This window comes from Eumetopias jubatus, unplaced genomic scaffold (assembly GCF_037043125.1).
Source record: "Eumetopias jubatus isolate StellerSeaLion01/CBP00866 unplaced genomic scaffold, mEumJub1_p1.0 scaffold_4, whole genome shotgun sequence".
Lineage (NCBI taxonomy): Eukaryota > Metazoa > Chordata > Mammalia > Carnivora > Otariidae > Eumetopias > Eumetopias jubatus.
The window spans coordinates 85,417,272-85,434,140 of record NW_028274810.1 but is presented as its reverse complement, the minus strand read 5'-3'; the positions used below and the strand labels follow the sequence as shown (position 1 = coordinate 85,434,140).

The following is a 16,869-nucleotide window of genomic DNA, read 5'->3' as shown; positions in this document are numbered from 1 at the left end:
TTCCTGACATCTATTACCGTCAGTTAGCTTTGCTTGTTTTTAAACTGTATTGTAAAAATGAAATCATACATATGTTCTCTTAGGTCTGGCTTCTTTTATTTTGTTCAGTATTGTGTTTTTGAGATTCATCCGTGGTGTAACAGTAGATCATTCATTCTCATTTCTGTATAAATGTTCATTGTTTGAGGGGCGTCTGGGTGGCTCAGTCGTTAAGCATCTGCCTTCGGCTCAGGTCATGGTCCCAGGGTCCTGGGATCGAGCCCCGCATTGGGCTCCCTGCTCCGCAGGAAACCTGCTTCTCCCTCTCCCACTGCTTGTGTTCCCACTCTTGCTGTCTCTCTCTCTCTGTCAAATAAATAAAATCTTCAAAAATAAATTTAAAAATATAAATTCTTAAAAAAAGTTAATTGACTATACCACACTTTATATATTCTACTATTGATGGATGTTTGGCTTGTATATAGTTTGGGCTTTTAAGAATACTGCTGTTGGAACATTCTGGTATATGTCTTTTAATGCACATATTTCTTTTCTGTCCCATAGACTTCATCCTATCAAGCCCTTTTGATGATCAGTATCAGCACAATTTATTGAGTGTTGCTTATGTGCTTTTTATATACATCAAATAATTTAATCCATAAAAACTCTGAAGAGAGTAGGTTTTTTAAAAAACGATTTACTTATTTATTTGAGAGAGAGAGAGAGTGGAAGGAGGGGAGAAGGAAAGAGAATCCTCAAGCAGACTCCATGCTGAGTGGGGAGCTCAGTGTGGGGCTTGATTCCAGGACCCCAAGGTCATGACCTGAGCTGAAACCAAGAGTTGGACACCCAACTGACTGAGCCGCCCAGGCACCCCGAGGAGGGTAGTTTTATCCCAATTTTATATATGAGAAAATTGAGATTTAGATGATCTTATATAAGGTTACACAGCTAGTAAATGGTAGAGAGGTTGAGACAGGATTAGAACTCAAGACTATCTGACTTCAAAGCCTGTACCCATAACTGTTATTCTCTCCTGTACCACAGTTATCGTTCTCAACAGCAACCCCTCATTTGGTCTCCCTTTATATAGTCCTTCCTCTAATTCATGTCACTCCTTTATTTTAAATCCTTCAATGGCTCCCCCTTGCCTGGAACTTGAAAAAGTCAGAGTTTCTTACTGTGAAATACTGAGTTCCCCCTGATCTGACCTTTACCATACCATTCTCTTCCGTTTTGTATCTCCCCTCCTCACTTCTTCGTTCCAGCTATGCTCACCTACATGTCACAACTGAGACATGTTCTTTTATACCCTGGGCCTTTTTATTTACTCCCTCTTCTGTTTTGCCTGGCTAACTCTTGTTTGTCCATGAAGATGCGGCTTAGGTCTCCCAAACATTCTCTTGAGAAACATTTCCTAACTGCCTCTTCTCCCCAGTCCATTTTGGTGCACCTCCTCTGTGCTCCTCTGTGCTCATAGCACTCTCACACATTACTATAATCATCATTCTCACACTTAGAATAAAAAATCAGTTGTTCACTTTTCACCTCTTCCATTAGACCGACAGCTCGTTGAGGACAAGTACAATTTTTAAATCCTGTTTTGAAACTTCAGTGCCTAGCACATGGGGTTACTCCTCAAATATTTGTTGGCTAAATAAAATGCTGTGAATTGAATCATTTAAATTGAGCATAAAAGTACCTATTCTTGTACACATTGATTTTTATTATCTTGTACACATTGTTTTTTATTTGGATTTGGAGCTCTAGGTACTGAAGCAATAATAATTTGTTCTATAACGTCACTAATACCTTGGAGTCACATGTGATTGACACAAATCTGGGTTTGCCCTCGTTATGTCAAATTGGTGGGAATTCTAGCTCCAGAGTCATAGAATGGCTGAAAAATCCCTGTAAGACACTTGGCAGCTTCAGGTTACCTTGGGAGATTTCTCTAAAAAAATAGTGGAAAATATAGAGTTGCCTCATTATGGTGAGTGATGTTTCATTCCAAAGTGGTAAAAAGTAGTCTTTCTTAAGAGTTCTGGGTTGCATGGTATAAATGATGATTCTCAGTGGTTCCATGAAACTTATTAATTGGACTTTTTGAAGTCTTCCTTTGCCTTTGGACCTGTAACAACTTAAAGTTCTATAATCATAATGAGAAATGAGAGTTACTGCCTTTCTGACAGGGCTTAAACAAGTGTGTGCTTAGTTTTTATTCTAAGGAATAATTTTATATTAAATGGTATATTTTTAACACATTTCTTAATCTTCTGTGTTAATTGTGGAGAAAGGGGACAGAAAAGGAAATTAATCTTCACTCTTGTGTTTATTGTCTGTTGTGATGACTACCTTTATAAAACAGTTAAAGTAGTATATAATCAAATATAAGGTTGTGGAATTCAAGTTCATTTCTTGGGCAGGGCAGATAGAATGGTAGCCTTGTGCCTTTTGTCTTTGTTGATAGAGGGCGAGGAAGGGGTACTTTACTCTAAATATCACTAAAATTCAGTTTTAAACCTTTTGGAGGAGGGTATGGAGAGGTATTGGGAGGAAGCAGGAGAGGGGCTCCTGGGTGCTGACAATGTTAAACTCATGTGTTCACTTTGATAAGTTATTGAGCTATACACTTATGTTTTAGGTATGTTTTTGTATGTCTCTTATATCAATAAAAATATTTTAAACAATTTAATTTAGAAATTTCTGTCTTTGAACATTTCCCAAGGAGCCTGCAAAAGATGTTAATGGTGAGGCTCTTTCCAAGTGCCATTATTTTTCATGGTCCACCATAAATTGAAGAATCCTGCCCTAATGGTGTGTAGACTCTAAGTGGGGTTGGAGAACAGTAAAAGGAGAGATTAGTGTGGGCAAGAGTAGTCAGGGAAAACAACATAATCACTCATCCAATAAATATTAACTGAGCATGAAACATGTACCAGATGCCATGTTGACATAGAAAACTTAAATGAGATTGGAGGTCAGAGTTGGAGGGAAAAATAAGATCTGGGTGATGTTAATTAATCCTGGTTATATCTCTACTACTCTTTACAGAATGATAAAAATAGCAAGTGCTTATTTAGCATTTCTTCTTTACTAAAAGTTTTACATGTGTTAGCTCATTTAATCTTCACAATAAGTGTATGAGACGGGCACTGCTACTAGTACCTCATTTTAATTTCCTCTAGTAGATGAGAAAACAGATACAGAGATGCCTAAAATCGCTCAGCTAGGAAGTAGTGGAGTTAGGATTCATTCCTAACTGTCTGGCTCCCTATTTCTCTGCTCACATTTACTATGCTGTGTGAAATTAATGCAGAGAATATCAGAGATATAGATTGACCGAGAGAATCTATTCGAAAATGTCCAGTAATCCTGCTCTGGTACTCTGTGCTTTGTGTGTTTTGGAGCTGTGTGTGAATGCCTTTTCTTCTTTTTACAGACATGGCTGGATTCTGCCAAAGAAATAAAAAAGCAAGTTCGTGGTAAGTGAATCTAGCCCTTTTTATAGTTCTTTCTTTCTTTTAGTAGGTCAGAGGATTTTCACCCATTTTCTGGCTATGAGTCACTTTAGAATCCTGGCTATGGCAGGTGGCTCTGAAATTGAGATAAAGCCTTCCCTTAGAAGGAGGAGATTCCATGATAGAAAGATACAACAGAGGTGGACATGATTGAGATGTAGGTCAGATCTTGATTTTTTTCTTTACAACTAGGCAAAATTGGGGAAGATTGGAATGGTTGAGAAAAACAAGTTTGAGAAGACCAAAGATGAGAAGAGAAAAAGGATATGGGAGTCAGTTCTCAAAGGAGTTTGCTGTCTGGTCCTGGTCCTTTTAAATTGTTCTGGACTGTTGCATTCTAACCTTCTTCATGTTTTCTTCTCTAGTCAGTCCATTCTCAATAATCTTCTTCCAAACAGTTCTTCTGTTAGTAGAAAAATGAAATTTCCTTGCCAATGGCCCTCTGACATTGTGACTTTTCTCCTAACGCCAAGCCCTCTAGTATGTTACTGTTGTACCCCTGCTCAGACAGCTCTCCTGAGATAAATATTTCTAGGTCGAATAAAGTGTAAATTAGTATTTTGTAGCTCCAGGCCCAAAGGGCTAGCTAAGGGGTAGAGACTCTTTTTCTCTTGTTTACAACTAAATGTCTTTTTGGTTTATTTTTAAGGAAACTTTTAGGAACTGCAATAGAGGTTATTCATCATGGTTAGTAAGTTTTAACTCTATCACCTAAAAACAAATTTTATTTTTCATTTGTTTCTTAAAAGAAAACAATCTTGCTGTAGTGAAATGTTTTCTGTTAGACATATTTATAATTTATATTCCTTGAGATAGAAAAACAAAATACTCCTTTGGACTGGCAACTCTCCATATTTGTTCTTTGCCTATAAAATGTTTTAAAATCCAAGTCAGAGCAAAATAAATAAATAAATAAATAATAAAATAAAAAAAATAAAATGCAAGTAAGAGCAATACATTTTTGGAATATTTGAGGCATGACAAGAAAAACATAACTCCAAGTCCCCTTCCATGAAAATTCTTTTAATATTCAGTATTACTCAGAAACAAATGATTATACAAGAAGACTGGTTAGGAAGAAAAGTTAAAGCAGAATTTATGATGAGTGGAGAAGAGTATCTAGTAGATTATATAGATGTAATGATCTCTAGATAGAATTTCTAGCTATAGAAAAAAATCTTGCTAAGAAAAAGAACCAGTGTTTGTCATTTAAAAAAAATTTACAAAATAATAAGAACCCTTCCTTTAACATGGGAAAGGAAAACCTTGTCTGTAGCACAAACTTAAATAGGGAATCAAAATGTAAACATTTCATTAAGCCAAAGAGAAGATCAACATTTATCTGTTGCAAAGATTTTGTTTTTTTAAAAAAATATTTTTTGTCACACAGATAATATTTACCCATTGTGAAAAATTTAAACATTAGGGAAATATATCATGAAAAAAGTAAAAGGGCCCTAAATTCTATCCTCTAGATACAATTACTGTTAAGTTGGTATAAGCTACAGGATTTTTTCTAGGCATATATAAATTTTGCCTTTCAAAAATAGAATTATGCTGTATAGTATTCTTGTCCCCCCACGTCCATAGGAGATACGTTCCAGGTCCCCCCGTGGATGCCTGAAATTGTAGATAGTACCAAACCCTGTATATACTGTGTTTTTTTCTTATACATATGTATCTTGATAAAGTTTAATTTATAAATTAGGCACAGTAAGAGATTAACAACAATAACTAATAATAAAATAGAACAATTATAACAATACACTGTAATAAAAGTTATATGAGCGTGGTCTCTCTCTCAAAATATCTTATTGGACTGTACTCACCCTTCCTATGATAATGTGATGTGATGAAATGCCTATGTGATGAGACGAAGGGAGGTGAATGACGCAGGCATTGTGACCTCGTCTTAGGCTACTATTGATCTTCTGACCGTATATCAGGGGGATCATCTACTTCCAGATCGTGGTTGACCATGGGAAAGTAAAACCATGGATAAGGGGGCACCTGGGTGGCTCAGTCAGTTAAGCGTCTGCCTTCGGCTCAGGTCATGGTCCCAGGGTCCTGGGATCGAGCCCCGCATCGGGCTCCCTGCCTGGCGGGAAGCCTGCTTGCGTTCCCTCTCTCGCTGTCTCTCTCTGTCAAATAAATAAATAAAATCTTAAAAAAAAAAAAAACCATGGATAAGGGGGGACTGTTGTACATTGTTATGTATTATATTATCTATGCATTATGTATTATATATAGTTAAAAATTTGTTTAAATAGGTGATACAAATATGTGGAATAAAATTAAAAGATACAGATGAATCTAATGCCAGCTAAATCGCCCTTCTACCCCATCCTTTAATTCCTTGGGTTCTTTCCAGAGATGTGCTGAGTGTACATAGACATACACGTATTTTAATATAAATATGTATTTAACACATATATGTTTACATGCATATCATATTTTACTATGTACATTTACATAAATATGTATTTAATAGGCATGTTTTATATGTATTTAATATAAATATGCAACCAATATTTTTATTTAACATAATTTGGAGTATTCTTCATATCAACACATATAAATTTGTTTAAAAATTTTCTTGATGACATAGTTGTTACACAATATATATAAGCAGTCATTTTGATGGCCATTTTGGGTTATTCTCAATAGTTTGCTATTACAAACAAGGTTGCAGTGAACGTTTATATAGGTTCACGTTCACTTATATAAGTGCATACATATATATGTTCCTGTAGGTAAGTTCCTAGAAGTAGAATAAAAAATACAAATATCTAAAATTGAAATAGATACTCACCAGAAGGATTTTTTTTCCATATGAAAAACATACAGAGAAGTATGGAGGCTAATGTAACAAATAACCCATGTACATATCACCCAGAATTAACATGTGTTAACATTTTAAATTTAAAATAGGACAGTACCGGTAAGTTCTATCTTTTTTGTTTTCCTCCTAGTCCTGCCCTCTTTTCTCCCTAGCCACTGAAACCTGTTTTCATGAATTTGGGGTGATTCAGTCCATGGTTTTTTTTATGTTTTTTCTTATATATCCATACCTATATACCATAGATAGTATTGCTTTGTCTGTTGAAGTTTCCCTCAGACCCATTTATTCATTTGAACCTCTTTTGGAGGTTTATCAATCTCTCCCTTTCCTCCCAGCTTAATTCCCTTGGTTGTGAATAAGAGAGATCTCCCCTACTCAGTGTGGCTATCCATCTCTGCCCCTTTCTGTAATAGTGCAGAGCAAAAGCAAGAAGTCCTTATACCTTCAAAAAAGGGAGGGAGGAAAGAAGGAAGGGAGGAGGGAGGGAGGGAGGAAGGAAGGGAGGGAGGAAGGAAGGGAGGGAGGGAGGGAGGGAGGAAGGAAGGAAGGGAGGGAGGAAGGGAGGGAGGGAGGGAGGAAGGAAGGAAGGAAGGAAGGGAGGAGGAAGGGAGGGAGGGAGGGAGGGACGGAGGGAGGGAGGGAGGAAGGAAGGAAGGGAGGGAGGAAGGAAGGGAGGGAGGGAGGGAGGAAGGAAGGAAGGAAGGGAGGGAGGAGGAAGGGAGGGAGGGATGGAGGGAGGGAGGGAGGAAGGAAGGAAGGGAGGGAGGAAGGAAGGGAGGGAGGGAGGGAGGAAGGAAGGAAGGAAGGAAGGGAGGAGGAAGGGAGGGAGGGAGGGACGGAGGGAGGGAGGGAGGGAGGGAGGAAGGAAGGAAGGAAGGAAGGAAGGAAGGAAGGAAGGAAGGAAGGAAGGAATCCTTATACCTTCTACATATACCGAACAATACAGATATATAACGTACACAACTTATGCTTAAAAAATTCTCTAGTCCAGGTGTAGTTTTTATAAATGTGTCTCTCCTTTCCCTGCAGGGGTCACAACTGTCCTGAATTTTATGTTAATGATTTCATTGTATTTTTAAGTAGTTTCTGTTACCTATGAATGTATACCTAAAAATATTGTTTTACCTTTTGAACATCATATAAATTTAATTATTTAACAGTTAGCCATTTGTGATTTGGTTTTCTTCCTCAACATGATTTTTGAAATTCATCTCAGTTGAAAAGAAAATTTCACAAAACGATTCTTAATCTTTACTATGAGGGATATCCTCTGACTTTTTTTGTTTGTATTCTATTTCATTTTTTAAAATGCTGGGTTTTTTTAAAGATTTTATTTATTTATTTGAGAGAGAGAGAGAATGAGAGATAGAGAGCACAAGAGGGAAGAGAGTCAGAGGGAGAAGCAGACTCCCTGCTGAGCAGGAAGCCCAATGTGGATCCCGGGACTCCAGGATCATGACCTGAGCCGAAGGCAGTCGCTTAACCAACTGAGCCACCCAGGCGCCCCTAAAATGCTGTTTTTGACCTACTAAACTGACTTCACAATGGATCATGATCCACAGTTTAAAAAAACACTTGAGGGCGCCTGGGTGGCTCAGTTGGTTAAGCGACTGCCTTCGGCTCTGGTCATGATCCTGGAGTCCCGGGATCGAGTCCCACATTGGGCTCCCTGCTCAGCAGGGAGTCTGCTTCTCCCTCTGACCGTCTTCCCTCTCGTGCTCTCTATCTCTCATTCTCTCGCTCTCAAATAAATAAATAAAATCTTAAAAAACAAAACAAAACAAAACACTTGATTGAGGATGTATACCTGTAAGTGGAATGCTAGATTATAGGGTATGTTTTACCAGATATTGCCAAATTGCTCTCCTTTACGTTGATTGTGACAGTTTACCTCCCCACCAGTAGGAGTAAATGAGAATTCCTAGTTTCCTGTGTCCTCAGAAGGCAGGAATTTTTTTCAATTATTAATTTAAAATATTTCTTGACATAATTTCAGACTTAACAGAAAATTGAAAGAATGCTACAAAGAATTCCTGAATATCCTTTACTCAGATTCCTCAAATGTTAATATTTTACTACATTTGCTTTTTCTTTTCTCTTTATCTATACGGTCACACACACACACACACATATACACAGAGGTTTTTTTTCTGAACCATTTTAAAGTTGCATCATAGCAACATTATTCACAATAAACAAAAGGGAGAAACAACCCAATGTCCATCAACCCAATGCCCATTACCCGATAATAGGTAAGCAAAATGTGATACATACATACAGTGGAATATTATTCAGCCTTAAAAAGGAAAGAAATACTGATACATTGATACATGTTCCTGTGTAGATGATCAATGAAAACATTATGCTAAGTGAAAGTAACCAAATGTTTAAGGTCATATATGATTCTATTTATATAATATCCAGAATATGTAGATCCACAGAAATAAAACAGATTAGTGGTTGCCAAGTGTTGGAGGTGGAGGAGGTACGGACATAGAGGGAGTGACTGCTTAATGGATACAGAGTTTCCTTTGGGAGTGGTAAAAAGGTTTTGGAAAAAAAAAGAAAAGAAAAGGTTTTGAAACTAGTTAGTTGATGATGGTTGTACAGAATTATGAATGTACTGAATGCCACTGAATTGTACACTAAATATACTGAATCGTATACTTTAAAATGGTTCATATTATGTGAATTTCACCTCAATAAAAAAGAAAATAAGTTGCAGTCATGATATCTCTCTACCCCTAAAATATCCTAAAAACTATGAATTTTCATATATAGCTATAATACAGTTATTAAAAGCAGGAAATTAACATTGAAGCAATACTGTAACGTACAGATCTAATCAGTTGTCCCAGTAATATTCTTTATAGCAAAAGAAAATCTCCGGTGATGTTTTGCATTTAGTTGGCAGATCTCTTTAGTTTTTTTGATCTGGAACAGTTCCTGAGTCTTTAAAGTATTTTATAACATTGAAAGTTTTGAAGAGTCCAGGCTCATTATTTTATAAGTGGTCACTTTGAGGATGTTTGATATTTCTTCATGGCACATGAATCTTCAGATTATGCGCTTTGGTGGGAATGTCATTGAAGTGTTGCTGAGTTAGAGGGCAGAATTTTTTTTTTAAGTAAACATTTTTTGTTTTAAGATTTTATTTATTTATTTGTCAGAGAGCGAGAGCATGCACAAGCAGGGGAACGGCAGGCAGAGGGAGAAGCAGGTTCCCTCCTGAGCAAGGAGCCCAATGTGGGACTCAATCCTAGGACCCTGGGATCATGACCTGAGCTAAAGGCAGACACTTAACTGACTGAGCCACCCAGGCATCCCAAGAGGGCAGGAATTTTATTTATTTTTTATTTTTTTATTTTAAAAATATTTTATTTATTTGACAGAGACACAGCGAGAGAGGGAACACAAGCAGGGGGAGTGGGAGAGGGAGAAGCAGGCTTCCCACTGAGCAGGGAGCCCGATGCGGGGCTCGATTCCAGGACTTCGGGATCATGACCTGAGCTGAAGGCAGACACTTAACGACTGAGCCACCCAGGGGCCCCAAGAGGGCAGAAATTTTAATGTTAAGATTTTTTAGAGCCTTTCCAGCCACCTTCCCCCCCCTAAATATTCTCCATAAGGTATTACTAATTATATGTATGCTATTCTAGAGACTGTCACTAACTAAAGCTTAACTTTAATATTTTTTTAATTCCAAGTGATTAACTTTTTTAGTCTCTATTGCATTGAACCCTGAGCTAGCTTGCAGTGAACCTGAATATCTTCACTAGCAACATACCAGACTTGTATCTCTTACATGGAAAAGAATAGGAACTGAAAATTTGGGTTCCTCTTCTTAAAATTGCTGTTAACAAAAGTAAAAGAGTTAATAATTGGGACATTTCTGTTTAGATGTGGTTATTTATAATACAGTTAAACTTCCTTGTTTTGGGTTAAATGGAGTGAAAAATTGAACCAGAATACAGGGGTTTTTTTGGTTTGTTTTCATTTGATTAGGTGTAGTAACATAAGGTCATTGGTGGATCTGGATTAATGGGTAATTTTAATATATTAGTGCCTTTTTTCTGCCCCCTGGAGCTGTAGCATCCTCATATGACCTTCACAACAATGCTGTGAGATCAGTTACTTTATTTCATTCATTCACTCAACAAATATTTCTTGAGCATCTATGATCTACCAAGCACTGTTTTGGACACTAGGGATACATACCAAATAAAACAGAAAAAAATTTTTTTGCTCAGTAATTTGCAGTTTAGTAGGAGGAGACAAAGATTATTCTTTAAAAAAGTTATATGTTTATATCTAATAAGTAGTATATGTACAAAATTCAAATGGTATAAAAATGTATACAGTGAAAATAGGTCTTCATCCTATTTTCCCCATCTTCATTTTCCTCTCTAAAAGTTCCCCTTCCTAACTTCCTAACTACTATAAATGGTTTAGTATATATCCTTATAGGGATTGTCTATGCATATATAATCATACCCTAACATATACTTCTTTCATGGTTGCTTTTTTTAAATTTAAATTTTAGCTTTTGAAAGATTTTTGTTTATTAGAGAGTGAACACAGCGAGGGGAGGGGCACTCCGGAGGGAGCGGGAGAGAATCCCAAACAGACTCCATGCTGAGTGAGAGCTCTATGAGGAGCTCCATCTCACGACCCTGAGATCATGACCTGAGCCGAAACCAAGAGTCGGGCATTTAGGCGGCTGAGCCACCCAGGCGCCCCTTATGGTTGCTTTCTCTATGCACTGTTCTTGACCTTGATATTTTTTTCACCTAACACTATATCTTGGAAATATATCTTCTCTTGCTAAATAAGTAAATATTTAGGTTGTCTCCAGACATTTGTTATTACAAACAATATCTTATGCATATACCATTCGGACCATGTTTAGGCATATGTAATAGACACATTTATGGAAATAGAGCTGGGAGGTGAAAGAATATATATGTTTTATGTTTTGAAAGATATGGTCAAATTGTTCTCCTTAGATATGGTTGTTGTATCAATTTATACTCATATTAACAATAGATAATTGTTTATTTTCCCCACCAATTCTGGATGTTATCAAGCTTTTTATATCAGTTACTTAACACAGAGCTCAAAGAGAAAAAAATCGCTTTCAAACTCTTAAGTGGTTCTAAATAACTTTTTCTTTCTTTAATAAAAATCAAATTTTTTCCACAAAGCATGAGAATATTTAAAAAACCTCAGGAAAAGAAAACTTTGAATATTTTATGTACTTTTAACAATCAGAAACTTAGATATAAGCATACAATTCTTTTTGTGTTTACTTTTACAGGTGTCCCCTGGAATTTCACATTTAATGTAAAGTTTTATCCACCTGACCCAGCACAGTTAACAGAAGATATAACAAGGTAAATAACTGATTAATAGTTAAATATATAATAAGTAATTCTCATTATCATAAGCTCTGGGAATTTTTCTATTTAGAACTGAAGAAAAATGAAGTGCTTTTAAACTTAGGATGGAAAGCATCTGGCCTCCTCAAGACAGGTTTGCAAATAAGTGAGCCTAGAAGACTCATATATCTGTGACATGCCCAGAGGAAATTGGCAGGGGAATTAACCTTGCTTATCATGAGTACTATGCCAAGGTGTGTATAGGGCATCTATGAACCACATGCCCTCCAAAGGGCAAGACAAAAATATAAGTGATAAAATAGCTCTAGTACTTTCTCTTTTTAATACTGCTTCCCTACCGGGGGGTGGGGGGATGAGTTAGCCTGGTGATGGGTATTAAAGAGGGCACATTCTGCGTGGAGCACTGGGTGTTATGCACAAACAATGAATCATGGAACACTACATCAAAAACTAATGATGTAATGTGTGGTGATTAACATAACAATAAAAAATTATTTAAAAAAATACTGCTTCCCTACCATGTTTTCTGTTATAGGGATTAAAAAAGCTGAAATCTGATTTATTATTATTTCATGTGTGTGTGTGTATGTGTGTGTTATTATTTCTTCTTATCTCTCTTTAAAGTGTATGATTAGGTGCATAATCCTCACGAACTGAATCTTCCTCAGTAATTTTTAAGCCCACTTAGTTTATGAAATAAATCTTGTACCCTTTGAAAACAACTTCCTGATTTTAGGAAAGTGGCCTTTATTGGGTTCTATATAAATACTAATTTAAAAAAAGAAAATGGAAAAGCAGTATCTTAGAATGCTACTGTACATATTTATATCCATAACACCTTGCATGATCCTTATACATAGTAGGTGCTTGGCAATGGAATTGTTGGTTGCTGAGAAAATGCTTTCTAGTTCTGATTTTGCTGTCCACTATCTGACTTCAGACATATATACAGTCTCTGTACCTCAGTTCTCAGATCTCTCAAATAGGGGGATAGCCTAAGTAAACTCTTAAGTCTGATTGTCAAGTACAGTGAAATTTTTAAAAAATTATTCTTTGTCTAGTTAATCCTTAGTACATGCTTGAAGTTGACATGCCATCTCTGCCTGAAAAAAAATTGTTTTTTTATTTCTTTTTCTCAGGTAATATTTGTCTCTTAGAGTTGCTTCTTAGTCGTCTTTCTTCATTGAGGTTATGTATAAAACAAAACAAATCCCTAAAATTCTTTGCTAATTACCTACATTTTAGAGGAGTTTAAGATCCTTGTGATTTGGTTGGCATTCCTCTTTTTTAAAAAAAATATGTAGTGACTAATCATAGTTAGCAGAAGCGGTTGTTGATACCTACATTATTCAACATCTTGTTATGGTCAAACCAAGGATATAATTTGAATCAATACAGGAATTTTCAGTTGCATCATATCTCCCAGCTTTCCTGTTTGGTAAAACAGTCTATATTGGTCAACTCAGCTAGAAAAAGTGCTAAGGAGGTCAGGATCATAGTTGTAAACATGATACTGATAGAGATGAGTGTCTAACATATGTAGGCGCACTCTGTTCTATTGACCAGTTTCAAGCTCAGTTTGAATTCCCAATACTTTAGCACATGGGTGGAATCAGTCCTACAATATGATAGTGTGTGGAAGGCTACATGCAGCTTAGCCCATCTTGAAGGGAAAAGAACTGAAACTGTTCATCCCCTGGTAAAAATGTGTCAATAATGTCATTGTTATATATGAAGGACAGTATCTACACGTTTGGCAAAGCAGTATGATAGAAGGAGTCCAGTTTTGGAGCCAAACAACCTTTGTTACTATATGACATTGAGCAAGCTTAGTCTTTGAAGCTGCCTCCCTATCTGTAATCTGGTAATGATACCCACTTCACAAGTTTTTTTGTGAAAATTAGGTGAGATAATTTATATGTATATGGTACTTAATGTACTCAATAAAATATTAATTTCCTTACCTCCTTCAGACTTTTCCCAACTTTACCTCTTTTCTTTCTTTCTTTTTTGTTATTGATATATAATTGACATATACCATTGTATTAATTTCAAGTGTCTAACAGAATAATTTGATATTTGCATGTATTATGAAATGATCACCACAATAAGTCTAGTGCATAACCATCACCATACATAATTACAAAAATGTTTTTCCTGGTGATGAGAACTTTTAAGATCTACTGTCTTAGCAACTTCCTCTTTCTAAGTTGCCTTCCAAACATGAGTCCAACATAGTTACAGGGTTGTTGGGTTTTTTTAATGTTTTACATGGAAAAATTTTAAAACACATGGAAAAGAAAAAATAATAGTATGATGAACAATCATATAACCACTACCTAGATTGAACAATTACTAATATTATTTCATATTTATTTAATCTCTCTTGTTTTTCTCCGTCCTTCCCTCCCTCTCACTCCCCTTTTCTTCCTCTTTCTCTATATTTTGTCTTTGTTGTTGCTGACATGGTAATTTTTTTTCTCTTTTGCCTGTAGATACTATTTATGCCTTCAGCTTCGACAGGACATAGTTGCAGGACGTCTGCCCTGTTCCTTTGCAACCTTAGCATTATTAGGTTCTTACACCATCCAGTCTGAGCTGGGAGACTATGACCCAGAACTTCATGGTGCCGATTATGTTAGTGATTTTAAACTGGCCCCAAATCAGACCAAGGAACTTGAAGAGAAGGTCATGGAACTGCATAAGTCATACAGGTAAATATGTCTCCAGGTTTTTTCTGTGTTTGTTTTGGAATAAGTTTAAACTGTTGGCCTGGTTTTGATTCAGTGTTTGTTTTAGAGGGGATGTGGTGCTGTAGAGTCAGCTCAAGCCCCTCCACTGTTCGACTTTGAGCAAATCACTTAAGCCCTCTGAACTTCAGTTTTCTCATCAGAATAACAGGTGTTGTGTTGAAGGATGAAAACTAAATGAGGTAATAGATGTAAAGCACTAAGCACTGTGTCTGGCACATAATAGGTGCTCAGTAAATGTTAGCTCTTGTTGCCTTACTTTTTTTTTTTCAGATTTTAAACTTATTATGCTGAATTAGGTACTTTAAGATCCTTAAAGCAGGGGTTCTTAGGATCTGTGTACATGGATAGACTCCAGAGGACCCATGAGACCCCTGAGGGAATTTTGAAAAGTCTTTATTGAATTCAATGCTTTTTTGCATGGAAATAATTAGTGATGTTGGAATGTATCATAACAAATTGATCAAAACCAAGGGCATATGGTCAGACTGAACTGGGTTGAGATCTTGGCTCTGCTTGGTCCTGGCCTTGTGACCTTGAGTTACTCACTTAACCTCTCTGAGCCTCAGGTTCCTTATATGTCTGATGGAACTTATTTCCTCAGAGGAAATAGGGTGATGGATGGGATTAGAAAAGGTATTATGTGGAAAAACTTTTTTTTTAAGATTTTATTTATTTATTTGTCCGAGAGAGAGAGAGAGAACGAGCACAAGCAGGGGGAGTGGCAGGCAGAGGGAGAAGCAGACTCCCCACTGAGCGAGGAGCCCGATGTGGGACTCCGTCCTAGGACCCTGGAATCATGACCTCAGCCGAAGGCAGATACTTAACTGAGTGAGCCACCCAGGCATCCCTGTGGAAAAACTTAATACAGTGTCTTACACATTGTCAAAATTCAGTAAATGTTAGCTAATATTAAAGTGCCAGAATAATTTGTGTTTCTTCCTACTATACATCCCATGGTTATTTGAGGGACTTGCTAACACTGCATTTTACAGGCTACCTTAGCTTATTAACGTGAATATCTGATGTTGGTCTTGAGTTAGTAGTACCCTGAGTTATGTTAGTCTGAATTAGGAGAATCCAGATATCTTCTAAATCAGATATTTAAAAAATTTATAAATATGTGAAACAATGTCACTTTTTTTTTTACTACATTTTGGGAAAATATTGTTATTTTTCACACAAAAAAGTTATGAACGTTAAAATATGAGCTTATTATTATTTAAAGATTTAATAAGTATTTAAAAATCTTCTTAGTTTTAATTTCTAATGTAGTGAGTATTGATAGATATAACCCATGTAAAGAAAAGCTCTTTGGAGACCTCAATAATTGTTAAGAGAGGGAAGGGATCCTAAGGTCAAAAAGTTTGAGAACCACTGAGCTAGGCAGTGGGAAGCATGGGCTCTGGAATCAGCCTGTTGTACTTTGAATTCAGACTCCATTCCTTATTAACTTTTTGACTCTTAGTAAATGACTTAAGCTCTCTAAGCTTCAGTTTTCTCATCTGAAAAATAAGCATAATGATATGAATTTTGTGATTGTTAAAAATGTGAAGCGCATTGCATGATGACTAGTAGTATATAGTGAGAGTATTTGCTAGGATAATAATTCTTAACGCCATTTTACAAGTGATGGATGTGAATCTGGGTTTAGAGAACTACTTTTTGGAACTTAACAGAATTTAAACCCAAATAAGTGAAATGATCTCAAAAGACAGGTGGATATGGTCCAGTTGATGTTCTTTTAGATATATGGGTAGAAATTAAGCAATAATGGATCTCCATGACTAGAAAATGTAAAGGTCTGACATCTTGGAATTTACTTGCTCCTTTTTGGAAAGATTGGCACCATTTACAAACAGAAAGCCTAATGGAAAATTTAATTATGTCCAAAATTAATTTCCAGAGAAACTTCTACTGAGGCAGAAGCATTTTACTATGCATTGAAAAGTACAAGCAAATACCACCCTGTTCTCAGATAAATAGAAGACCGCCTACTTACATGGAACCCTTAGTTAGTGGCCCTTTGCCCAGATAGACTTTGAAGTTATAATTAACACTGTAAATTTATACTAGCAAATCAAGATTGCTTTAAAATTAATTGCCCTCCATTGATGGGTAGTAGGAAAGTATGTAAACTTGTCAGTTGTCCCCCACTTAATTATTTGAAATCTCAGTCCTTAATTAGGGGATGTAACAAACATTATTAAGAGGCTGTCACATACCATTGGAACTCACTGAATGGCTTTGTATCCAGACCCCACTTGCTCAAAATAAATACAGAGAAACTTTGTTTTAACTTCTCTTTTTAATGAGCAAGAGTTAACCAGTGCCAGAACTCTCTGGTTAGATACTTTTGTAAGCTTTCAAGTAGTAAA

General features: G+C 36.4%; 1 protein-coding gene across 10 annotated transcripts in view; it reads left to right on the top strand.

Annotated features, from left to right (window-relative positions):
* Nucleotides 1-16,869, top strand: part of EPB41 (erythrocyte membrane protein band 4.1) — a 192,633-nt gene that overhangs the window by 102,811 nt on the left and 72,953 nt on the right. For all 10 annotated transcript variants that reach the window (XM_028113684.2, XM_028113680.2, XM_088022525.1 and 7 more), the window contains 3 exons: nt 3,422-3,464; nt 11,660-11,735; nt 14,237-14,455. In XM_028113684.2, coding sequence (XP_027969485.1) covers nt 3,422-3,464; nt 11,660-11,735; nt 14,237-14,455 — 338 coding nt within the window. The remainder of the gene's footprint in view (nt 1-3,421; nt 3,465-11,659; nt 11,736-14,236; nt 14,456-16,869) is intronic.